This window comes from Triturus cristatus, chromosome 9 (genome assembly GCF_964204655.1).
Source record: "Triturus cristatus chromosome 9, aTriCri1.1, whole genome shotgun sequence".
In the NCBI taxonomy this organism is placed as follows: domain Eukaryota; kingdom Metazoa; phylum Chordata; class Amphibia; order Caudata; family Salamandridae; genus Triturus; species Triturus cristatus.
In genome coordinates, this window is record NC_140592.1 from 236,266,195 (window position 1) to 236,293,949 (window position 27,755).

At 44.4% G+C, this 27,755-nt stretch overlaps 1 protein-coding gene across 1 annotated transcript in view; it reads left to right on the forward strand.

Moving 5' to 3' along the window:
• NUP210 (nucleoporin 210) overlaps nucleotides 1-27,755 on the forward strand; it is a 451,814-nt gene that overhangs the window by 233,660 nt on the left and 190,399 nt on the right. The window contains exon 18 of the mRNA XM_085624815.1: nucleotides 3,983-4,089. Coding sequence (XP_085480941.1) covers nucleotides 3,983-4,089 — 107 coding nt within the window. The remainder of the gene's footprint in view (nucleotides 1-3,982; nucleotides 4,090-27,755) is intronic.

The window sequence follows — 27,755 nt, forward strand, 5'->3', positions numbered from 1 at the left end:
TGCACAATATACTATGGCATTGTTAGAAGGTTAAAAAAACATTGGCATCAGATACGAGGAAACTCCCGTTAAATCAGACAGAATTTACAAAGAAGCAAGGCACTTTAACAAACCTAATGGCATTAGGTCTCATTCTAAGTAGTGCAAAGGCCACTAGCACACCACTGGCATAACACAAATTGAGAGGGCCTCCCTGCAAGGTATGTAGAGGGACCCCCTCTGGGCTCAATCAGGAGCTCTCCGGCCAGAGTATGGGGCCTGTGTTATGCCCCTGTGGCACACCACCATACATGTACTTTGTTGACTTTAAAGCGGCATTTGACAATGTTCCATGCAACAAACTCTGGGCAAAGCTCCAGCAGTGCAGTATTCCACCTAACCTACTAACCAACTAAATGCTATGAGGCTGCTTTCTCCGGACACATGGATCAAGAGTAAGATTTTGGATGACCCCCATCTGTCAAAAAAAGTGAGATTCTTGATTGGCCTAAAACAGGGGTGCATTCTGGCACCTCTTCTATTCAATTGACACATTTCGGAACTCTCCCCGGCGTTAGACGAGTTGACATCACATGCCCAGAGTCTTGGTGGACACCTGCTGTCGAATCTCCAGTATGCAGACAATCTGCTAATGCTTAGTACACAGTTTATTCCTGCAGAGATCCCTTAATTGTCTGGGCACCAATGCAGAGTACAATAGGCTGGAGAAAATCGCAAGAAGACGAGTCCTCTTGTTAAATCGCTGTATCATAAACCAACTTAGATGGCACCTTTAGTAGAGCTACAATTGACGAGACTGCTGCTTACATCTATCTAGGCGATCACGGAAAAAGCACCAGCCCTAGATTTTGCATTCTTAGTGTTAAGGGGCACAACCTCCAACTAGTGGCAACACTAATAAAGGCAAAATTAATACTTACGCTCTCATATGGAGGCGAAATGTTGATGGGCACAGAGACTAGTATATTGGATTAAATCGTGACAAGAACCTATAAGCAAGAATTTTGGCTGCCGAGATCAGCATTGCCTGCTCATGTCAGGCTGGAGTTTTTGCTGTGAAAACCGTTTATTCCAAGCCCGGTGCATTTGTCAAGTTCTGGTACAAATTGAGATCTATCGCCAAAGGCTCATTAGCCAGCTTAGTTTGGACCGAAATTAACCTCCAAAGAGGGATGGGTAAATACAGAAAAGATCTTGAAAGAAGCATAGAAAAACTAGGGCTGACTGAGCTATGGGGCTTGGAAATACCTACCCCAGCATTTAGCAAGGTGCTAAACAAAGGCATCCAGCTGCAAAGCCGGATGGAAGATAAAGGCGCAGTGGCTAAGCAGTCTCATGGGTGGTTGGTGTTGAAATCCTTAGACGATTTAAAGATTTCCCCCTTTGACCTTGAAGGAGTAGATGGCCTCCAACAAACAGAAACTACTGTTGTTGAGGCTGGGAAAGAACCCCACCCTGGACTTTATACCAAAGTGACAGAAAGAAGCTCAAAGGGGGCACGAAATGCCATTTGTGCCACCAGACAATTGAGACATTGCAGCATGTTCTATGTATTGGTCCCCGTCTGGTCAATAAGCGGAGATCCCTACCGAATTTAAGGAATTTAAGGCACTAGGGAGCAGGACATGTAGATCTGCAGTAATAAGAATTGTATTCTGTAAGTCCAATGACTAACATCCGACTAGTGCAATTGTTTGACATTTTTACGGCCCACGTCAAGAAGAAACTAGCTGTCCAGACAGGACTGAGACTTTTGGTCAAGAGAGGCCACTCCAAGAGTCTGCGGGAACTACTCATATAATGGTGGGCTGCTAAGTGGGAGGGGGGGATCTGGGTCATTGGCTCCCTATCCCACAACATGGGGTGTACCCCTCACCATAATTAGATTTTTGCACTGTCTGCACGTTATGCTTAATTTCGTATACCTGAGAACGGACCAGTTAGCCACGTAATGTCCAATTGCAAGACACCGCTGCTACTAACCCTTCACCATCTGGTGCCAATTGTTACCTATTGTGATTCTTCTTATGCACTCCTATTGTTTACCCCCCAGTTTTCCATGCCTCTTAAGGCGTTTGTTCCGGAATTACTGGACACCTGCTCTGTTGCATTTTTTTGCATTCTTCGCATGTAGGGGCAGGGTCTAGTCAACCACCTTTTAAGCTTTTAGGCTCCTGCTGTACTAACTGGTTAGAGAGGATTATTTTTAAATTAGAAACCACCACAAAGGCAACTTGGAGGGGCGCCTTGTTCTATCACCCTGTGGGCGAAAAGAAAGACTTCAGCTCAAATGGAATTGCTTTCGCCGCATGTCTTAGCTGCAGACAACTTCTTGCTTTGGGAGACTTTAACTACCTTGTGGATGAAGAGTCCAACCCTGATACGTGCCATCTCCTAGCTGATCTAGCATCCTTAAGGCTCCACCAAAAAATAGAAGGTCCTACTCATCTAGCTGGTCATACATTGGATTTAGTATTCTCCATTGCTCCTAACCTAGATGTTGCTCCTCTGGTTGAGCAGGTGTGGACTGACCACTTTACAATTAGCTTTCATTTCAATGTGCAGGCTCAAAGAGTTGCAATCATAATGTGGCAAAATTCACCAGACCTTGGAGGAAGGTAACACTTTCTGCATTTTCATCCTTTTTTACCTCGCTATGTGTATCCTGTAATGAATGCAGGCCACCATTTTCTTCAAAAAGTGTGAAATAAAACTGCACCTATATTCTAGTCAATTCGATGTTAGGTGCTATAATAAAAGATAAAATAGTCACGCTTCCAATACAACTCTAAAACAGGAAGTTTAAGACCTCTAGTAGTGTCCTATAAAACACACTAATGGTTTTAAATCATCAACAAAAAAAACAAGGGTGTCCTTCAGAAGTCCATCATATAGTTTAAAAATGTCTATCAGTGTATATGTTCCTTCCTCTCATCACAGGCAGTAAGCAAACAAATTTTACTCGATGTTCTAAGTACCTCACAGTGGAGGCAGAATAAGCCTTTCAGAATCGTATGATAAGCAAGAATGCTAATCTTCAAGAGCTTGGTTATTCTGTCGGTATTAGATGTCTCATGGCCTCAAACCTATGCAACCCACTTTTAAAGGACCTCTTCTGAAGCACAGCCTGTCTCTGCATCCTACAATAGTCTGTTCATTGCATGAGATGGTTAATGGAGACGCACACACTATGCATTCACCAGAACACGTTGTGAGATTCTCCAGAGCCTTAAGGCTAAAACCAAAATTGTTTTTTGTTAATTGCCTCAGTTCACCCTAATGTGTTCAAATTGGTTTTTAATTGGTGTAGTACCTTCAGTGCCCCATCCCACAAAAGTCAATAAATGATTATCAACTGATGTGGTTCTCAGATGGCCTTTATCCAAGATTATGTTTGTACTGGTGGTCTGAAGAACACAAAGACAGCTGGAAGCTTTTTGCAGATGACTCCTAATTAAAAGCCAAATGTCTGTCTCTTAGTACACCATGTTGCTTTGTTTGTACTTGTGTGGCTGTCTGAAATAACACTCAAAATGGTAAGTCACTGGATTTGTTGGGGAGCGTGGTGTTTTTCAAAATGTTTGTATATGAGTAGACCTTGATCAGATCAAGCTTTGCCTTTAGATTAACACCCCAAATTTCACCCTCCAGAGTTTCTGAATCCTAGAGAGGAATGCGTTTGCTGTGTTTGCAAGTGGTATATAATGTGCAGTCTCTAATTGGTCATCCAGGGCCTTAGGAGTATTTGCTACAAGCTGTAGAAAGAGCACAAATATGACGTCAACAAGACCAAGCCAAATGACTTTTTTTGCTTATGAATTTAAGGCATTAAGATGATTGGTAGGTGCATTTTTTATAAACTGTAATGTTTGGTGAGTTGATGTCACCAAAATCTGCCTGGTCATAATCTTTTGGCCTCAGTAGAAAATGGTAACATATGTTGGTGTCCTACATGGTTTTTAAATCATGCTCTTCATTTTAGGTTTGCAAACTGTTTTGGTGTACAAAAAGTCCGGGACAACTGCAATCACCACGACTGCTACTGGATATCAACAGTCTCATCTCACTACATCCAAAGTTAAAACACCGGTATGTGATTCTCCTGTACTTTATAAAGCTGCAGGAATTTCCTTCATTTATACCACGCGGTTGGCTTATGTAGACACATGCAACAGAACATCAGTTTCTTAAAGGCATTCACATGACGATTACCTTGTTAACATGAGTGTAAGAAAGTGCCCTCTTTTTGCAAGGTTTCCCCCTTTTTTTGCCAAAATGCTGATGTACTTTGACTGTGCCCTGAGTTCCTGCCAAACAGGTTCCCAGGGCCTATGTTCTTACCCTAAAACTGCATTAAGAAAAAACCTAATTGACACTCTTTATAAATGGTGCCACGTGTTCCAAGTGCACTGTGGCCAGGGAAGGAGCTACAGCACTTATTTTGCCACCCTTGGAGTCCCTGTGTGTGTGTGTGTATGTGTATGTATGTATATAGATGTGTATATATATATATATATATATATATATATATATAATCTACTGGCGGTCGCCAGTAGATAGTTATAGTTAGGACCGAGTTTCCATAGGAAATCTCAAAATTCTATTTTGAATAACTTTGGCGCCGATTGACGAATCCTCGCGAAATTTTCAAAACTAATGGGGCGCTCCGCTCCGCTCCTACCCTGAAAGTCTCGGGGTGATTCGTCAAGCGGGGGCCGAGAAAAAGGGGGGGTCCCAAAACGCGTTTTCCCCATGGATTTTTCCATAGGGACTTTAGTCGCAGCTACAGCCCGAACGGCTGAACAGAATTACGTGAAATTTGGCAGAGAGGTAGCCATAAGGTCCATGAAGTGCCTTTTGCAGGTTTGGTGTAAATCTGTTCAGTATTTCCAGAGAAAATAGCATTTAAATCAATATATATATCTGTACGTGCGCACCGTGCGCGCTGGGTGCGCGCACCTTGTCGTGCGCGAGCGCAATTCTGATTGGATGTTAGATCTTAGTAAACATTCGAATCGGTCAAAACCAGGAAGTGTCGGCCGCCATTTTGTCTCTCGCACTCTGAGGGGGTGAAAAACAAATGTGGAGAACGTGAAAAGGGGGCAGGGTGGACAGTTCCTGACCCCCTAGCCATGGTCAGGGGGTCCCAGAAGGACCACCAAGGGCCAACATTTTTTTTATTTTTTTTTCGAAAACTCGCCGAGTGCGCGCACCCTGCGCGCACCAGCCAAACGGAAAAAAATCTGCGAAGTTCGCGCAGCGTGCGCGCACTCCGCGATGTATAGAAAAAAAAAATGTATTTGGCCCTTGGGCGCGAAGCGAGCCGTGCGCGCCCTCGCACCGCGAGCCCACCGCACACGCACCGTGCGCGCGTCGCGAAAACATTTTGTTTAAAAAAATATATTAATAAATACATAACTTGGCATTTAAAAAACCGTACAAATTCACTGAAAAAACCTTAGGTTTCACACATGTTATAGTTAGCTGGGCATTTCCCTCGTAAAAAACCAATGAAATTCCCCCGTTATAGTTAGTGCAGGCAACTATAACTCACGCGACCGCAATCCTCTGCTGATGACGTCAGATATTACATCAATGATGACATATGTGTCTTTCTGAAAAAAAAAAAATATGTAATATATGTATAGCTAACGATGAATGGAAGAAGACATGGGTAAATAAGTGTCTAAATACAGTGATATAATATCTGACGTCATCAGCAGAGGATTGCGGTCGCGTGAGTTATAGTTGCCTGCACTAACTATAACGGGGGAATTTCATTGTTTTTTTACGAGGGAAATGCCCAGCTAACTATAACATGTGTGAAACCTATGGTTTTTTCAGTGAATTTGGAAGGTTTTTTAAATGCTAATTCCTAACTACAACGTGTGTGAAACCTATGGTTTTTTCAGTGAATATATATATATATATATATATATATATATATATATATAGATATATAGATATATATAGATATATAGATATATAGATATATAGATATATAGATATATAGATATATAGATATATATAGATATATAGATATATAGATATTATCTACTGGCGGTCGCCAGTAGATCGTTATAGTTAGGACCGAGTTCCCATAGGGAATCTGAAAATTCTATTTTGAATAACTTTGGCGTCGGTTGACTTATCTTCGTGAAATTTTCAAAACTAATGGGGCGCTCCACTCAGCTCCTACCCTGAAAGTCTCTGGGTGATTCGTCAAGTGGGGGCTGAGAAAAAAGGGGGGTCCCAAAACTCGTTTTCCCCATGCATTTTCCCATAGGACCTTTTAGTCGAAGGTACAGCCCGAACGGCTGAACAGAATTACTTGAAATTTGGCAAAGAGGTAGTCCTTAGGTCAGGCATGTGCCTTTTGCATATATGGTGTCAATCTGTTCCGTAGTTCCTGAGAAAATTGCAGTTAAAAGTACATAAATGTCTATATGCGCGCACGGTGCGCGCACCAAATGTCCGCGAGCGTAATTCTGATTGGTGGTTAGATGACAGTCAACATTCCAATCGGTCGAAATCAGGAAGTGTCGGATGCCATTTTGTGTGTGACAGTGAAAAAGAAAGGTGGAGAACGTGAAAAGGGGGCAGGGTAGAGAGTTCCTGACCCCCTAGCCTTTGTCAGGGGGTCCCTGAAGTACCCCGCAGGGTGAAAAAAACATTTTTTTTTTTTTCACCCCCCAGCCGCCATTTAGAGTTTGAGGCAGAAGAGAGCTAAAAACCGAAATAGGAGAACGTGAAAAGGGGGCAGGGTAGAGAGTCCCTGACCCCCTAGACCTTCTCAGGGGGTCCCTAAAGGACCTCGTAAATAAAAAAAAAAAAAACATTTTGTTTAATAAAAAAAAATTGCCGGTGCGCGCACCGTGAAAAACCCTTAAAAAAAAAAAGAAACATTTTAAACTGTTTATAAGTTTATAGAAGATATTAACTATGCTGTTCAACTTTATCCAAATTAAAAAAAAGAAAAGAGCTGAGCCATTCCATATTACAGGATACAATCAATCTATAACTATATACATAGGTAGTTTATTGTAAAATAAATATATAAAAAATATAATAATACATACATAAATTAGCATTTAAAAAACCTTACAAATTCACTAAAAAAACCATAGGTTTCACACACGTTATAGTTAGCTGGACATTTCACTCGTAAAAAACCATTGAAATTCCCCCGTTATAGTTAGTTCAGCTAAATATAACTCGCGCGACCGCAATCCACTGCTGATGACGTCACATATTACATCACTCATGACATGGTCAGTGACATCACTCATGACATCACTGATGACATCTCAAATGACTCACTTATAGAGTCAGTTACGCACCTAGAAAATCATCCTTTCACACACTTGTACAGCCACTTATTCTTCCACAGGCCTTTCCCTATATATATTATACACATTTAAACTTTACAGAAACACACACTCACTGGATGATGTCATCAGCAGTGGACTGCGGTCGCGCGAGTTATATTTAGCTGAACTAACTATAACGGCAGAATTTCAATGGTTTTTTACGAGTGAAATGTCCAGCTAATTATAACATGTGTGAAACCTATGGTTTTTTCAGTGAATATATATATACATACTCACATTCTCCCTCTCTCTCTCCTCTCTCTCTCTCCTCTCTCTCGTGTTTTTGTGGAGGACAAAGTGAAGAGTTGACATTGCAGACGTCCCTGTGTGAAATGCCTCCAAACCAACTGCCCTGGCATAGGTCAGCCACCCCTTTAGCTGGGTGCACTATACTAGTGGTGAGGGTACAGGTGCATGAGCCCTGTGCCCTTAAAGTGTCTAAGCCAATTCTTAGACATTGTAAGGGCAGTAATGCCATTAAGAGTATATGGTGCTGGGAGATTGTCATTACGAATTCCACAGTACCATAGTGGCTTTACTGAAAACTGGGAAGTTTGGTATCAAACTTCTCAGCACATTTAACCCACACTGATGCCAGTGTGAGATTTATTGAAAAAATACACCCAGAGGGCATCTTAGAGATGCCCCCTGAAAAGCAACCTAACTCTAGTGCCCTTACTGAGTGGCTGCTCACCAACTGCCACCACCAGACATGTTTCTGGACCCCTGGGTTCGAGAGCCCGGTGCTCTTTGGAGTCTGAAACAATGCACATCCTGGGATGAGGTGTCAAGCCTCCTCCCCCAGGATGGGCAAGGTCCAAGAAGGGGAAGCTTCAAAGGTTTGCCACCTTTGTGAGCTACCCCAGCCCTTTGCTGCTTCCAGCAACTGGCTCCCACCTGTTCTGACCCCCACTTTGGGCAGCAGAATTGGCGGGTAAACAAAGTGAGGAAGGGAGGTGTGCCCACCTTTGCCAACCCCACCCCTCAGGTGGGGCAGGCGAGGTAAACCACAACTCTCAGTCCTTGCCATCTTGCAGATGGGGGACCCAGCCAACCAGAGAAAGGCATATGTACCCATCACACGGGAGGGTGGCATAATAGAGGGTGTACCCACCCCAAGGAAGGGATCCATTGGTCCCAACCTTTACTTGCCTGCAAACCTTTAACTTCATGTTCGAGGCATATGAGCTGCAGATTGTACACTGTGCATAGATCGCCATCTGGTGTTGGGCTCGGATGCTTGCACTTTGTTGTTGTCTTGGAAGAGTCTTTTGTAGTCACTAGGTGGGTGACTCCTCCCTTGGACGATAGTGCGCATGGGCATTGACTCCATCCTCAGATTGTTTTTTCCGCCATCGGGTTTGGATGTAACTTCTGCGCTCCGGTTCGGCACCATATTCTCCAAACCTTTTCGACGCGCAAACTATCTAAAACTCAACGGTATTGTTTTCGATCGAGTGATCTTCGACGCGTACCTCAACTACTCTATTCCAGTCGTCGACGCGGGTCGCTGGGCCTATCGACGCCATTCGGGCCGACAGCTAACAGAAAGGACTCCATTTAAAAACTGCCCCCAGTGTGGAGCTAAATTCCCACACAGTGACCACCACAAGGTCTTTAACCTGTGCCACTCGCCTGAGCACGACGAGAACAATTGCCAGGCCTGTGCCTCTTTTAGATCCAAAAAGACCATCCATGATCGTCTGGCCCGACGACCCATCATGGAACAGCAAGCAGCTCTGGTACCGGTTGACATCTTCGATGAAGGCCCCGATGTCCCGAAGGAGGATTCTGAGGACTTGGAAATTGTGTCCGAAGCAGATGGCTCAGACGACCACATCACTCCTGGTCAACGAGTGAGTACAATTGCCCCTACCCCAACTCCACCAAAAAAACAGAAGGCCCTGGTCAAGACTTCGCCTGCTGGCCCCAGTCGCGACCGAAAACAAGCTTCAGAAGCCCCGCCCGCCCCCGGGCCCGGCTCCGAAGATAAGGGACAAGCCTTCCGGTAGCTCGGGACCGAGCAAACCGCATCTCAGTGTCCCGCAGGCGCCTTCGACACCGAAGACGGGAGCGCAGTCTACTCTCAAAAAGACGTCTGCACGACCACTTCCACGCCGAAAGAAAAGACATCGGATGCGAAACCAAAGCATTTGTAACCGAAAAAGATTTCTGCCTCAACAGTCAAGCCGAAGGACCCTAAACCTCCTCCTAAGGTCTCGGAGCCTGAAATCCAAACCCGCTCGGACCCGAAAAAATCGGCACCAAAAGCGGTTACCAAACAGGAAGAACTTTTTCTATCGTATCCTATCGATCCAAAACAAAAAGCTCTCCACATAGACCCTAAAACAGGACATGTGGCTGCCGTTCCACACAAGAAGAGGACGCTGGACACACCAAACACTCCTGCAGTGCCTGTGAAGCGAAAAGCCTGTGCCATTTCACCTATATGACCCTCTTCTCCTGTTCTTCCTCCTAAGCCTGTCTCTCTTCCACATTCCCCAAAAATTCCACCACACTCACCACCACCACAGGATGATGATGATGATTTAAGTGGTGGGGGAGGCAACAGTGACCCTTTCACTGACCCTGTTGATGACACGGACGTACCACAGGACGATTGGGATGATGACCCAATAGATCCTCCAGACCTCCCTGATCCCCAGGCATATCCAACAAAGCCATCTCCCCCAGATGACAATATTGGCTTTGGTCAGCTTGTAAATAGAGCTGCTCTCTACCATGGTGTTCGGTTGCATTCTGACCCTGCAGACAAGGACTTTCTTCTAGACACCTTTGAACAGTCACAAAAGACTGTACAAACCTTGCCAATGCTAAAGGGTGTCATTAAACATGCCCCCGACATATTCAAGGACCCTGTGAGATCCCAGGATTGACGAAAAATATAAACCCGCTCCCGATCACCCTTACATCAAGGGTCAACTACCTTTAGACTTACTAGTGGTAACTAATGCTAGAAAATGTGCCAACTCTCAGACCTCCAGTGATGCGCCACCTCCGGATAAAGACTAAGTTGTTAGATGCCTCCGGCAAGAGAGTTGCTGCCCAAGCAGCCAATCACTGGCGGATAGCCAACACACAGCCATTACTTGCTAGGTACGATAGGGCTCACTATGACCAGCTAGAAACCCTATTAAAACATTTACCTGATCAATATAAAACCAAGGCAAATTATTTAATTCGGGAGGGCAAATTAATAACCAATCCATCATTCAAGTGTGCCCTTGATGCAGCTGACACAGCCTCTAGGTCCATTATCACTAGTGTGTTACTCAGACGACATGCCTGGTTAGGCATCTCAGGCTTGAAACAGGAGGTACAGACAACTATCCTCAATCAGCCGTTCAATCAAGAACAACTTTTTGGACCGGCTGTAGACACCAGTCTAGAGAAAATGAAAAAGGACACACTGCTAAATCCATGGGGGCATTACAGTCTCCATCCACGCGTCCCTCCTTCTATAGGGGAGCATACAAAAATATCAGAACAGATACCGCCTCTTCTTCCTACAAAAACATCACGCAAACATCCCCCCAATAGAGGATATTTTAGAGGCGGATACAGGGGAAATAACAACAAAGGGAGAGGCCGAGGTAACAACAACACTCGCGCCTCCCCCACTAATAAACAGTTACTTCCCTCCACTCCTCCCAGACCATTCCACCCCGGTCGGAAGACGACTATCACAGTTCCTACCTGTCTGGAATTCCATCACTACAGACAAGTGGGTAAGACAAATTATCCAGTATGGTTACTGCCTGGAACTTACAGCAACCCCACCCACCATACCACCCAAACATCGTCCAATGTTCACAGAACATCTCACACTCTTGAAACAAGAGGTTTTCTCACTGCTTTAAAAGCAGGCAATAGAACTAGTTCCCTTACAGCATCAAAGAACAGAGGTGTACTAGCTGTATTTCTTAATCCCCAAAAAGGACTGCACCCTAAGGCCAATACTCGACCTCAGACCCTTCAATCTCTACATACAGTCAGATCATTTTCACATGATCACTCTTCAACAGGTCTTCCCACTACTTCAACAAGGCGACTTCCTTGCCACACTAGACCTCAAGGACACCTACTTCCACATTCCCATACACCCTGCTCACAGGAAATATCTAAGATTCATAGTGGACGGACAGCACTATCAGTTCAAAGTCCTTCCATTCGGGGTGACCACCGCACCCAGGGTGTTCACAAAGTGCCTTGCAGTAGTAGCAGCACACTTGAGAAGACAACAAATCCACGTCTTTCCATACCTTGACGACTGGCTGATAAAAGCCAAGTCATTCAACCAGTGTGTTCATCACACTCATCAAACCATCCAGCTGCTTCACGACTTGGGATTCACAGTAAACTACACCAAGTCACATCTTCAGCCCTCACACATATATCAGTATCTAGGGGCCACATTGGACATCTCCAGAGCTCTGGCATATCCCAATCCAGCCAGGATAACCAGTATACAAACACTAATCACCAAATTTCAGCCACAGCATTCCCTCCCAGCAGGGGTATTCATGCAACTCATAGGAATGATGGCCTCTTGCATTTTTATCATTCCTCATGCAAGACTTCAGATGCGCCCCTTACAAGAATGCCTAGCACGTCAGTGGAACCAGGCTCAAGGACAATTTACAGATCTGGTGTTGGTGGACAGCTGCACACATCGCTCTCTGCAGTGGTGGAACACACAAAACCTTTCCAAAGGGCGGCCGTTCCTTGAGCCGGTTCCACAGATAGTACTAACAGCAGACGCATCACTCACCGGCTGGAGAGCCCATCTTCTAAACCACACAATTCAAGGCAAATGGACCACTCAACAGAAAGTGTTCCACATCAATCACCTAGAATTTCTGACAATCTTTCTAGCATTAAAATCATTCCAAGTACATCTACATCACAAGACTGTCCTAGTCCGGACGGACAACATGACAGCCATGTACTACATATAAAAACAAGGAGGCACACATTCTTTGCAGCTGTCTCAGCTGGCGCAAAATATTTAGAGATGGGCCATTCCACAAGACATATACCTTCTGGCAGAACATCTTCCAGGAGTTCACAATCAGATTGGGGAACTGCTAAGTCGACAGACACAGCAGATACACGAATGGGAACTTCATCCCCAAGTTCTTCAACCATTTTTCCAAATGTGGGGTCAACCAGACATAGATCTGTTTGCCACCAACGCAAATGCAAAATGCCCAACCTTCCCCGCCAGGTTTCCACATCCGTTGTCCAAAGGCAATGCGATATGGATGAACTGGTCAGGCAGATTTGCGTACGCTTTTCCGCCACTCCCACTGATTCCCCTAGTAGTACGCAAGCTCAGACAAGTCTCTCAGGATGATCCTGGTAGCTCCCACATGGGCATGGCAACCGTGGTTCACAACACTTCTGGAACTTTCAGTAGTTCCACACCAAAAACTACGTCTCTTCACAACGTTGCTAACGCAGAACCATGGAGACATACGGCACCCTGATCCAGGTCAACTGAATCTAGCGATCTGGCACCTGAAGTCCTAGAGTTCGGTTATCTTAACCTTCTACGGGACTGGATGAACATCATTAAACAAGCCAGACGCCCTACTACTAGAGCTTGCTATGCAGCAAAATGGAAAAGATTTGTCATCTACTGCAATAACAATAACATCGATCCGCTGGATGGTTCAATCCAGGACATCATTTGCTATTTACTACACTTACAAAGGTGTAATCTAGCATATTCATCCATAACATTACACCTAGCGGCACCTGCCGCTTATTTACAAAACAGACAACACTTGTCACTATTTAGAGTACCTGCAATTAAAGCATTTATAGAGGGCCTTAAAAGGATAATACCCCCCCAGACTGCCACCCTCTCCGGTGTGGAATTTAAACATTGTTCTTACCAGGCTCATGGGTCTCCCATTTGAACCTCTACACAAATGTGAACTGCAGTTCCTCAAATGGAAAGTAGCTTTCCTTGTTGCAATTACCTCTCTCAGAAGAGTAAGTGAGATCCAGGCTTTAACCATACAAGAACCATTCTTACAAATACATTGTAACAAGGTGGTTCTTAGAACAAATTCAAAATTCCTTCCCAAAGTAATCTCTGCTTTTCATCTTAACCAATCAGTTGAGTTACCAGTGTTTTTCTAAAAACCAGACTCTGTAGCAGAGAGAGCTCTTCACACACTGGACATCAAAAGAGCCCTACTTTATTACATTGATAGAACCAAACCCTTTAGAAAGACGAAACCGCTGTTTGCAGCCTTCTCACCACCTCATAAAGCTAACCCTATCTCCAAAGCTGGGATCACTAGGTGAATAGTAAAATGCATTCAAATATGCTACCAGAAGGCTAAACGCACATTAACAATTCCCCCTAGAGCGCACTCAACATGCAAACTAGGGAACATTCCCTTAGATGACATCTGTAAAGCAGCAAGAGGTCTACACCACACACCTTCACCAAACACTATTGTGTTGACATGCAGGCTAAGCAACAGGCTTCCGTTGGTCAAGCTGTTCTTAGAACACTTTTTCAAATCACTGCAACAGATACAGGTGACCACCGCTAGGGGAGACACTGCTGTACAGTCTATACACAGTGTACAATCTGCAGCTCATATGCCTCGAACGGAAAATGCTACTTACCAGTATGCATCTGTTCTTGGCATGTAGAGCTGCAGAGTTGTACATACTGAGCCAGTTTCGTACAATGAGCCAGCCTGCAACTGTTAAAAACACAAGAGTGTAAAGATTGTGTACCTTTCTTTTCATAGGGCTGCTTTTTAATAATTTGTTGCTAGTTATAACTGTACAGCGATATTATGGTTTTAATCATCTTTGCATTGTAGCTTGTCTTTATATACACTTACCTATTTTGTTATCCTTGTCAGATTGAAAACCTTTTGAGATTTAAAATCTACACTATTTCTACATTAATTAATTGCACAGCAGATACCTCTCCAGCCTTATTTTAACACTTTTTTCTTTGCTAACAAAATAGATAATGTTTGTGTTAACGCAGTAAAACAATACTTTTTGGAATTTTTTTTTTTTAAAATGCTTTATCAGTTTTTCATCAGTCTGGCCATCTTCTGTATTTAATTTGACAGCTGATTTGCGATTTATTTCTGTCGGTGAAACTTTCAGCCTGAATGCTGATTTTAATATTGCCAGCAACAAGCACGTCATTGTTGGTTTCTCTGTTTTCACCACCATTTCCTCTCCTGCATTCTCGTTTTGATTAAATTGTGTTTGTTGGAGAAGTCATCATGTGCCTAATTTGAGCCCACTCCTAACAACTTGTTTAAATGTGTTTTTTGGTGTGTAATAGGTGTTTCAGATTTAGAAAAGCAAACTCTTGTTCTGTATCCAACCTTGTTGCAAAGTCAGAGTTGCTATAGTAAGAAAAGAAACAGACTATTTTCCTTTGTGTATCTCATCAAAACTACACAGATTTGTCTGCTGGCCTCTACTGCTGTAATGCTCTTTCTTGGCCTATCCATTTGGCTCATTAAACCATTTCAAACCGTGCATGCCACAGGCAGCTTTCTTAGGCTGCCACACTGCCCTTGTATCATCTAAAGCTTGTAATTTCTATGCAGACTGTGAGCAGTGGCGTAACGAAACTTGGGGCTCAATCAGGAGCTCCCGGGCCGGAGCATTGTGCTGAGGGGGCCCCCTGGAGCTTGTGGGCCCCCCGCACCGCGGGGATTCGGGGGCCTGTGTTACGCCCCTGACTGTGAGTGAAATAATAGTCCCCCTTTAATGTGCTATAGCAAGTTTAAAAACGATTTTTCACGTTCATCTAGTCCCTTCATCAGAAATGTTCCCCACTGTCCACCTAAATATGTAATTTCTCTGTGATAGATTCTCATACACCTTCTGGTGAGGACATTTATTCACAGTTAAGGTCTCCAACTCTGGAAAGGATATCTTGTTGTATTGTGTTCATGATGAACCTTTCATAATTTTGCAAGGCCTTGCAGATGTGGCTTATCTCCCCCACTTTCATCATTGTGTGGGACCACATAGATGAGTTGTGCCTTAAGACTTTGCTTTCCAGTACAATGCAAATGCCAAATTCTACTGAAAGAAGTTAGTCTTAATTACCTTTTTATTGGTCCCAATGTAATATCTGGAAAACCAACTTGATGGTATGTGCAGAATAAATAGAGAACATTGCAAGTTAAAAAAAATATATATATTTTTATTGGCATTTACACTGTTTGCAGACCAATTCTACTTTACACAATAGCAGTTTTTGGAAGGATAAGGGTACTTGGAACACAATCTAAACCAGTAGTCTCAGTTGTAAGTACAGTAACATGGGGTGTATATCTTCAAATACTCAGTTTTCACGTAGTGGGTTTCAATTCAGTATTTCTGCTCCTTTGCGGTGCCTTTACTACTCTAATATGTGGTAGTTCGAATCTGGTCTCTGAACTTTCAATTGTATATGTGGTATTGACGCAGTAAATTGTGCCAAGCGAGGCATCTAAGCACCCCCCATAACCCCTATTCCCTTTCTTATGGTACCTCACCTTTTCCCTCATCTAGGTTAGCCTCCCGCCCCTCTTCATCTTGCTCATCTAGTTCACTCTGTTCGGATCCTAAGTCCCCTGCATAGTGTTCCCAGTTCTCCAGTATCTCCGTCCACATCTCTGCTTTTTGACATGTCTGGACCCTTCAGGCGTCCTCTTTACAGAGCGCTCTCTCCTCAACTATACTCCAGGTAGTATTGTCTCTGCCCACACTCTAAGTATAGGTCCTGTCCCTGATTTCAATGCCATCAATATTCCGTGTCTGGGTAGAACAAGGGCCAGGACAAAAAATCTAGTACCTACTCTGCAGGCTCTGGGTCTGGGGAATCCTCCCATTAGGGCGTCCCAGCGTGGTATGGAGAAGATGCAAGACTGCGGTCAAATATGTTTGGAATGTAGGGCATCCTAGGTCATATGACAAAAGTCTGCATCAGGAAGTCGACACATGAGACCGTCCCTGGGTTCTCCCCTGTATATAACTTGCTGTCTGTGCAGGGTGAGGTAGGTCATGTGGAGATAATTAAATTGTATATGCCTCAGCCTTGTTGCAAAAGATTTTCTTAGGGTAGGACAGCATCCTGGTCCATTGCCTATCTGTGACCTCACTGAATAATATTCCATCCGATCTAGCTCTAAGGAACACTAAAAGTCTCCGTCCCATATCATTCAGGGATCAGTAGATCCATGTCACCACGTGTCACGCCAAGCCCATTGAGAGTAAGAGCTCTAGCACAGCATGGGTGTGGGCTCCTCTCTTCCCTTGTCCCATAGGTCTGTAAATGATCACACCAGCCCCTTGTAGTTCAGGAATTGACCTCCGAGAAATGCGTATTGTTCCGTTAGCTCATCAGTGGTGTAAGAGCGCCCATCGTTAAGCAGTCTCTCACTGTTGTCAGCCTGGCCTCTGTCCACTCCGAGAGCTGGGGAGCGATGAAACTAACAACTGGGTTTCCATGTGGCATATTCACCAGTGATCAAGCAGGGGCAGAGAGTGGGGCTTTCCGGGTCCTCACCACGCAACGGCGCCAGCTATAAAGGACCATCTGCTATAAGGTGCTCAGCTGTTAAATGGCCACGTTGGGCGTAGCAGCCTGGCCAGTAGGAGTCCCTGATAGGAAGTTAGGCCCAGAAGGTGTAATTCACTTCTCTAGGTTTCATCTCGCCATTTACCCCCCCCCTGCAATTGCACCGCCAAATAATAAAGTTCAAAGTCTGGTGCCCCTGACCTCCTTTCCCATCGCGAGCACCTCAGGTCCTTGAGCAACACTCTGACAACCTCCGTCCCATTTTAATTCGTGGAGCAAGGCATCTAGTTAGTGGAACCAAGCAACTGATCATTTAATTGGGAGATCGGTAAAAAAGTAAAATAAGCGAGGGAGCATCATTATTTTCTAGAGTGATATTCGGGCCATAAGTGACAGTCACAAAGAGCTCCAAAAGGCGACACAGGTCTTGAGGGAGCTAAGTGCTTCCCCCGGGTTTCCCTCCTGTAAATCATCTAGTTTATGATGCAACTAAATACCCAGGTACTTGAAAGTTGTGAGCGCCCAAGTATGTCCCAAGTGTAGGTCCGGTGGTTGGAGCGATCCCCTACTACAGGGTAACATGCCGCTTTTGGTCCTATTTATTTTTAAGCCTGCAAGTTTCCTGAATTCTTCCCGGTGACGAATCGGCCTGTTAGTCCCACCCGAGCTAGCATGGAGAGAAATGATGTGCTCATGACCATCCATTGTTATACCGTTCCCTCTATCTGAAATAACACCAAGGGTTCAATGGACAGGGCGAATAACAAGTGGGATGGGGGCAACCCTGCCTATGTTGTACGTGGTGGAGATTGTAGAGCCAGTCTTAACCCACGCCATCGTTTACGAATAATGTAGCACAGCCCAATTTATCGTGCACTTGCCCATTCCCATTCTGCACTTGACCTTCAATAGGAAATCCTATCATACCAAGACTAAGGCTTTCTAGAGGTCCACCAGTATGTGTATCGCTTCTGGCAGGGCCTAGACCTCAGGATGGTAGAGCACATGGTACAGTGTCCTGAGATTAAGGAAAGTGCTGCGACTCGGTATGAAGCAGTTTTGGTCTCTATGGACCAGGATCTGCATATAGGGAAGTAGTCTATATACTAGTATTTTACTCAGTATCTTGAAGTTCATGTTGATCATGGACAATGAGCGAAAACACGGAGGTGGGCGGATCTTGGTTTTGGGGAGGGGATGATAGTTACACATGTCTTAGAGTCAGGTAACCGACCCGTCCACACGGACTCAGCGTAGAGTTGCTTCTGTCTTGGGGACAGGGAGCCATAAAAGGCAGAGTAAATTTCTGCAGGGAGCCCATCGCAGCCTCGGGTCTTGCCAGTGTCCATTTCCTTAATGGCATGTCATATCTCTTGGACTGTCGGCGGACTTCCCACCGTTTCCTGTGCCCCTGGTGGTAATGTTGGGAGAGGTGTCTTGTTGATCAATAGAAAGTGCCTTTGGGCTGCAGTACAGTGTCTTGTAATAAGTTTGGGACTCAACATTTATGTCCCAGTTGGAATATACTTCAAACCGAACAGTGGTATACTCTTTAGGGAGGTGGCGCTACAAGGGTGAAGTCACCCACTATCTGTATTTGTGCAAAAGTCTAATCGGAAGGTGCTGTAAGGTGGGGAGAACCAGTAGCCTTCTCAAATTAGTGTGGCTTCGTAGTACAGAGATGGGTCTTAATGTGGACCAGGAATTACACTATTTCTTGGGTAGATAACTTCATAGACAGACACCCAAGCTGGCTTAAGGAGTCTCCTGTTCCTCTACGGAACATAAGAGTTTAAAGTTTTGGGGAAAATAGGGACACCGGAATATACCCAGTAACATACCCCAGATCTGAGAAGTGATTAATTCTGGAATGAATACCCATTATAAGCTGACCATGGATTGAGCCAAGTGAAATGCACTGTTTATATATTTGTATTTATTTTTATTACAACAAAAAGAACTTGCAACCAGCGTATGAAGAACTATACATGTACCAAGTGATCAAACCAGCATTAGGATGTTAGAGCATTGTAACAACTTAGTTTATGTTCTAACAGTGAAAATGCCCTATATATTGCCTTATACATGTTGTTGTTCACCTTAAGTGTATCTTTAAAAATTCCCAAGTGTAATTATTCCAACAGACCAGTATTAGGATTAACATGTCACATTGATTGACTGTCACTTGGAGCAGAAACCATGAATAAGTCATCCGTAATACGACAAATTGCATGATGGTTGGTAGACACGTAAGAAAGAAATCGGTTCACCTATGTAAGTAGACACCCATGGCTGAACACATAGATACTTAGCATTTTTTGTAAGAATGAATGTCACCAAGATGATGTATGCGCTGTGGGCTTACAGGCCACACTTACTTGTATTATACTTGCTATCTGACACGGATTGGATCGTTAGGGGTTGACGGTATAGAATAATTTATTGATAACGTGCCCATTCCAAAATGGCGAGCTGAACCGCAGGACTTGCATCTCTTGTTTATACCAGATGCGAGTCTAATCTTCTAAGAAAACCTCTGCACTTCTCCTTCTCTTTCTGCCCTTGATGAACATAAGAGGATATACGAGGCGGTGCTTTTATTTTAGGAACACATTTAATACTTTGAGAAAATATTATTTATTTAATTATGCCCATCTTCGAGGAATTATAATTTAGATCGAACTAAGAGTAGTCCGTGTTTTTTAAAATTGTTTTTTAGTTGGAGCATGAAGTTGGAGCAGAATTTTTTACCTTCTGGTATATGAATACGTAGAATTTTCACCACTCCAAGATGGCGCCTGGATTAATTGACCTTTCTGGGTCAATGATTTCTAGCCCTACATTTCTCACGGACTTTCATATCGACAGGTATTTGATGGGGCCGCACGGTAATCAGTCACTCGTACTCGAGGACTGGACGTGACTCGACAGGACTCACAGGAGTTACCACACCGTCCACACATACGGTAAGGAATCTGGGGGATAAGTAGTGCATTGCTTGGAAAGGTTGTATAAGGACCATTATTCTAAGATATCGAGTTTTTACTCTTTGTGAACCACACGTGGTTTCTGCACAGGGACTCTACTGAGTTTCTGCCCATTTAACTTGGATAGCCACCTGGCAGAATATACCAGCAACAGCACTCTCATAGGAGAACTAGCCCTTACTGCTAGCGACTTTAATTTTGCGGGATATAGGCGCTATTATCGACCATGGGGCGCAACATTAAGAAAAGAGATTGGAGGGATCACCAGACGTATCGTACATTTTGTTACAAACAATTTGTTGCAATTAGGGCACTTCATTTCTTTGAATTCACAGACAACGGACCAGATTTGGGATCCGATAGTTGAGACTGTCATTGTTTTTACTGGCCATACCTACAGACCGTGTGGGTCAGAAATATCCCCACACTGATGTTTTCACTAGCCTTTTCCTATAGATTGGAAGTAATTAGAACTCACTTTGCTCCCCTTTTTTAGACGGATACAGAATACAGGATTCAGGAGATTGGTGTCTGAGCTTGCTGACTAGAGTGTCGCACGAATGTTTGAATCACGGGTGCTTTCCACGAGTTGAATGCACCATTATGAGGTTCTATGAAGAGTAAAATACCACAATGATATCGATTGCGTAGTGGGTTAGAGCGTTGACGGGCACATAGTTCCTCGTGTCACCTTGACATACTTGTTGTCACTCTGCTGATCTTTGTCTTCTTTCTAATGTGGTAGGCTTTACTTAATTTCTTATCCTTTTGGTTTTTGGCCTATATGCACTTATAATAGGTGTTTCATAGTCGGGTCTTTTCTGATGTACTAGCTTGCATCTTGGACAACTTGTTTGTTGATTATGTACTCTGTATTTTATTCAGCCTTGAAAAAGTTGTGGGGTAATCCTCTGCTGGTGACGAAACACGTGTTGGCTTGTCACCTGTATTAAATACTAAAAACCAAGGAACAAAAAAAGAATAAAGAACAAAAGAAACGCATATTAATACTTGTATTTCACTTGTTGACTTACTGTGGCTACAGCTGTCTAAACCATATACAAAATGTGTGCTGGGGATTCTATTGTTACCCCTTGGAATATATGTGTGCCCCCATAGCAGATGTCAGATGTGTAATGAGGGTTCCATGTAATTCCCGGCAAATGAGCCACGCTAGTAGCCATTCTGATTTGCCTACTCCATCCTGAACTCTAGCAGTCTAATTTTTATGATCGTGGCATCTTAATCATTCCAAGATGGCGTTGTAGCATTCTTTTGTATCGAGCCGCTTCAGGTGGTTAACCGAATCAGTTCCTAAGTGATTGCCCAGTGCATGAAGTGTGGCATCTAGTGCGAGTAGTTCCTCATTAAGATCCTTACTAATTCCTGCTGATTGCCCAATGCAGTGGCCACAACTACGACCTCGAAGGCCTCCCATTATATAAGGGTTGACAATGCAGACGCCAGGTTGTTGATATCAAAATACTCAGTAATGGATGTGTGTAGAGGTTCCCTAAAGCAATTGTCTTTCAGTGCCGCTGGTTGGAGTCAACATGTTAGATGCACCAGACAACAATGAGTTCCCAGTGCTGCAAGCAATCCCTCTGGGTAGGGGGCTGTAGAATGGTCCAGGTGAACATCTGCGACAGTTTATCTCCACCTTTGAGCAGTTCACTGCCCACTAATTGTCCCAGTGGTGACAATAGTGATAGCAGGAATGTCAACTGGTCTTGGTTGGGTGCATAAATGCCCCCTAATGACACTTTCTTTCCCAGTAGCCTGTCCTTCACAAATGCATGCCGCCCATTTACATCAATCGATGATTGTATAAGTTTGAAGGATGTCCCTGGTCTGACCCATACTAGGGCCCCATGTGCATAGTCAGAGTAGGAAGTTGGCATATAATTGGCCACGCCATTTATTGCACAAAAGGTCCGCCTCTACCCCACGAGGTGAGTCTCCTGCAGTATAGCTATTTGTACACCTCTGCGTCAGAGGTACCTATGAGTATTATGCTGTTTAGCTGCTGTTCCCATCCCCTGGACATTCCAGGTCATACAAATAATTCCCAGAATCCTGACATCCATTTACTGTGGATTGCCATTACCGGGGCCTAGCTCTCCTCAGGTAAGCCCTAAATCCACACACTTCCCAGTCATCCCGGCAGAGACCTCCCCCAGACAAAAACAACAACAGATGTCCCAACAATGAATCCCCATCCCGAGGGCTGTTCAGCAACGGCCAGCTGCCCAAACTTACGGTAACCAGAAAACTGAGTCCTAGACTAGGCTCCACAAAACTCCTGGAAGGGGTCAAGTCGTAGGGTGCTGGCAAGTATAATCCAATGCTCATGTGTCTGCTCTGGCCCAAGTATGATGCACTTACCGGGGGCAAGTCAAGTCCGCAATCAAAGCAGACCATAAGTCTGGTTTGTAACTGGACAGGAGACTTGGATATAGGCAGTTCCCTCATCGCTTGTATGCAGTGTTGTGGTATACATGGGACTCTTTCTTATTTGGCATGTGCCATTTGTATTTGAGTCGTGCATCCCACCAGCCACTCTTGGCAATGGGACAGATGCCAATATTCAGTGTCATGAATATGCCATGGTACTTCGGGTCAGATAAGTTTCTCAACAGACTGAGACCTTCCTATTCAAGGCGGGTCCCTCCGAATCTGAGTCAGTTGATGGTCTCTCCGGGGTGGGGGGTGAGCCAGTCTCTGATTCTGTTCCAGTCTGTGCTGCAGTTTCTGCCATTTATTGAAGGGCCGCTGCTCTCTTCTGGGTCCTAGTTGATTTCTGCAGCATGCCTCTGCTCCTGGCCTTTCAAGGCCTTTTCCTGGGTCAATGTTTGTTCTTTATCGTCTCGCATTGGGCGTCTGCCTGGGTCGACCCCCGCTTTGTAAGTTTGAAGCTACTCCCAGGCTACTTGAGGGTAATAGTAAAAGTGGGTTTGCCGTTCAGCAGGATCTTCAGCTTGACTCGGAAAATTAGAGAATATTGCAGGCCGCCTTCTTTCAGCGCACTCTACCTTTCTATGCAGAGGACACTCTTGTTTTGAACTGTGGCTGTATAGTTTGGAAACAGCCACACCTTCCTGTTGCCAATGAGGTATGGGCTGCTTGTTTGCACCGTCTGGATCAGGGCTTCTCTGTCCCTTAAGTGTAGGAGCTTGGTCCGGGGCAGGCAGTCAGGCAGGGACTTTGTGTTGGCGTTCACTTGCCAACAAAGGCATTGGGTGACTCTGGACAACCTCTTTCCGCATCCAGTGCTCGAGGTAAGACACCATGTCATTTCCTTCTATGCCCTGAAGTACTGGGTTTTTCAGAACCCAGCGGTGCCAGGGAGCACACCCAAAGACTTCGAGTTCTTCCTGTTTCAGACTACAGAAACACAGAGTCTTCTTGGTGAAGTCAAAGATCGTATTTATTGGCTGCAACCAGTAACAGGTATCCTAGAAGTACAACACGGTGTATATTCTCAGGAGACTGCTCAAACTTACAAAGCCAGCCTTCTCTTTTATACAAAATATTATGCTTTAGGCAAACATTCCTTATTTTACAATTGACCATTCACATATTTTCACTACAAAGAAAAAGCAAAGTCATGATCACAAGCCCATATTTCAGTTTGTCCAGCCCTTGATCAATTACCTGGCGAGGCTTAGTACTTTCATCAGATATCGACGGACCCCCAATAAAAACGGGCACCTCCTCCTCGTAAAGCAAGTCATAAAGTAAGAAACAGGGGCAGGTGTGTGTAAGATTAGGCATGGTTTGTGTGTGATGAAAGGTTTTATGATATGTTGTGCCTTGATACTAATCACGTTCGGCCACTGGGAAAGGAACTGGCCGAACAGGTTTTGGCTTCAGGCAGTGGAGTCAGCTTGCCCAGGTCACAGAGGAGTCAGCAAAGGTGTATGTGTCCTTCAGACTCTATTTTTGGCCTAGTCATTGGCCTATGTGAGGGCAATCACAAAATGGCTGCCGTACAATGGAAACCGAGGGATCAGAACGGAAACTATGATTTCAGGGTTATTTCTTCACCCGAATATGGCGAAAATGCTTGTGCATAGTATCCTAATGATTTGCGATCTGCTGATACCAAAATCGTTAGGATACGACGATGTTTATAACACGGGTCCAGAATTTTCAGTACCACAGACCCTCCTTTTGCCCTTACATAGGCAATTAACCTATACTCACGTTAATCTGAGTCTAGTTCTGAGTCCAGGTCTATATTCATAAAGTCGTTGAGATGTTGCTGTAGCATCATCCTATTACTTAGCTCGTCCCTTGATACAGGTTTCCTTACACACGATGTAGCACAGAGGCCACATATTGCAGGAGCACACTGTACACACAGACAGAACAGGAAAAGAATGTCTAAGATCATCCCAATGACTTCTTCCATCCCCAGGCGGATATCAGTTCCCAGAACCACCCCATCAATGACCAATCTCCTTTATCCACGTGAATAGATTCGGAGATCTTATGCAGTTTGGAAATGGCCTGGTAAACTGTCGGAGAGTTATCTGGAATGAAAACACAGCAACTTGATTGGATCACTGTACATACCCACCTCGGTCTGCAAGTATGACGTCTAATGCGACCCTGTTCTGAAGAGTCATAAGGCGATCCGACTGGAGCTTAGCAGTCAAATTACTAAGGGCACCGGCTGTTTCATATACCGTGGATTCAACCACCCTTGTCAATTGCCTTATAATCTGCTGTTAACCATAGGCCCCCAAAACGGCAGAAATCCCTTTACGAAATCTCCAAGTTCTTGTCCTGCAGTGTCTTCTTTACTGATGACACCTCTTACTATCCTTGTCTTGTGGTAATCTACCGCGGCCGTGTAGGTGGAAGGCAACAGGAACGAAACAAAACATGTGCCTGAGAAGTCAGGGGGCAACCATGTATAGGCTCTATTATGGCAGATGAAATAGGTACCCTTAGCTGCTAAGAACGATGGGGAAGTCTGAGACGTAAAAACATATGTTTCAGTGCAGATACTTCTCCCTAACTGAGATCTGGGATTCTTGCCATTACCTTGCAGACATAGGTGACCCTGATGGGGTACAATCCAAATCGGGGAGGATCTCTTTGCTCGCTGGTTCTCACTCAGAGTAACTCCATATCCTGTTATGTTCCATCCAATATATGCTAGTGTCTCATCTCTCGGGATAGTCTCATAGGAAATATCTTCCCTAATCATGTCTACTATACCCTTAACTAGAGCACTATTCTTAGCATTATCTTTCACAGAACGTAGGGGGTTGGCTTCATGAGCGTATATGAATATCGTTCTATATGCCCACACAGAACCATTATGGCTGAAAGGCAGGACCAGATAAGGGATACCTTTATCAGTAGTATGCGGCATAAGACCACACACCCAACAATTAGTTGTGTTAACTACTAATTGGTGTTGGTGTAGAAGCTAAATGAATGAATTATTGACAAATTCTAATCTTCTAGCAGACTCGTGTTCAGGCAGAGGGTGAAAAGAATGCGAGGAAACAGTAGAAGGAGGTATGGGCTGTGTAGTGGGTGCAAATGTCACTTGAAAAGTGAATAAGACATATCCTATTAAAAACGTCATTACACTAAGCAACATGAAAATACATAATATCAAAAATCGTTTCTTTGTCATCATTGTACACATTCTGGCTTTAAAGTTCATCGGTTTGGCAAGTCTCTCATTCTCGAAAAACTCCATCCTCTCTAATTGCTGCTCGTGGTGGTAGGGTGTTCTATGCTAAGGAATGCTTCTGTCAGTCCAGGGCAACTCCCTTAGACCGACCAGAACTGTCGACCTAGCGTCTCCAGCTGCACTCCAAAGACTTGGGCAACCACAACCCTACAGCTGAACCTGGATGGCGGTTCGAAAAACAAAAATAAGAAAGTTTCTCAGATGAGAGAGCTGTACTTTCAAAAATAGCAAAAGGAATTTTTGTATTTGTCCATAGTTCTCGGCCTCAAATTGTAGCGGCTTTTTCCAGATACTGTCTGGTTCTGGAACAAGAGTTCAGGCTCTGTAGTGTTCAATCGAGTTGACGGTGGCACAGCTTCTTGCAAAACATTGTCACTTTCTTGTTCAGAAAGTGTTCCTTTTACACGTGCATCACTAAAAGGCAGAAAACGAGGCACAGTCTCAGTCTGAGTCGGCGATCCCCTCCTGGGCCCACCGGTCGTACGGTAGAGGCAAAGGGACTCTCTTGCAGTTTACGCCGTGGATCCAGTTCTTTTTCCCTTCCACTAGAACAGCTGATCTTGTTGAGAGAAGGACGAGATGGGGACCGGTCCACCGGGGCTGGTCATTTTTCGTCCGTTGGAAGTTTTTGACCAGCACCCATGATCCAGGATCGATAAGATGTCCTGGAGCTTCAGAGACCTGAGGCAGAGTATCGTGAACCTGTTGGTGTAAAACACGCAATTTAGCCGTCAATTCATATAGATAATCAAGCAGCACAGGGTGCTCGATCTCACTGAATTTTGTCGGCCTTGGCACTCCCCATATGTTAGCCGGGCGGCCGAACACAATTTCATAGGGACTAAGTCCCACTCGCGAATGCACAGTCATTCTTGTTGATAGGAGTGCTAAGGGCAAAGCGTCAGGCCATTTAAGACCAGAGCTCGCTTGTATCTTTGCCAACTTTAGTTTTAGAGTGCCATTATAGCACTCTACTAGTCCAGCTGATTGGGGGTGATTTGCAGTGTGAAATTTCTGCTGAATACCTAGCCCCTCACATACTTTTCTCATCACACGACCCACAAATTCACTCCCGTTATCACTCCAGACCATTCTCGGCATTCCGAACCTAGGGAAGAATTCTTTGGCAAGGGCTTTAGCTGTGGATAAGGCAGTGTTGTCTTTTAAGGGATATGCTTCTACCCATCTTGAAAAGGCACAAACAACAACGAGTACGTATTTCAAATTGTTGCACCTTTCCATGTGGATGAAATCTAGCTGCAAAACCTCAAACGGATACGTTGGAGGCGCAAAATGACCAGCTGGAGTTGGGGTTCCCCTACCAGGATTGTATTTCAGACACACCATGCAATTCTTGACCAAATTCTCTGCACATTTAGGAATTCCAGCATTTTGCCATACTGGAGCCAACAACTTACAAATCCCTTTCACACTGATATGGGCCTTTCCATGAGCCATTGTCACCACTGCAAGCACATGCGCATCGGGTAACAACCATCGCTGATGTTCTGACAAGTCAACCCAACAACCATTTTCATCCAATTTACCCGTACTTTCTCTCCACACACTCAACTGTTTCTCTGAAGCTTCAGCTTGAAGAGACTTCACACTTTCTATCGTATCTTCACACATTCCAACGTCACCAACCCATCTTGCAGGGCCTGCAACATACATTCGATTCATCACATCTTTTGCTGTTTCTTTTGCGATTTCGTCAGCAAATGCATTACCACGACCAACATCAGTAACCTTCTTGTGTGCACTGCATTTCACAATCGCAACTTGTAACGGCAAAGTCAGTGACTCAAGAAGTTCATTCACCAACTGACCATGCTGAATCTTAGCTCCATACGAAGTCGGGAACCCACGTTCTTTCCACAATCGTCCAAAACTATGAGCTACACCAAACGCATACTGGCTGTCGGTATATATGGTCACTTTCATTCCTTTCGATAACACACAAGCTCTCGTAAGTGCAATCAACTCTGCTGCTTGAGCTGAATTATGTGGTATACGTGTAGCTTCAACAATCGTATGCAAAGTCGTGATAGCATATGCTGCAGTCGTATCCCCATTCGGAAGCTTGAAGCATG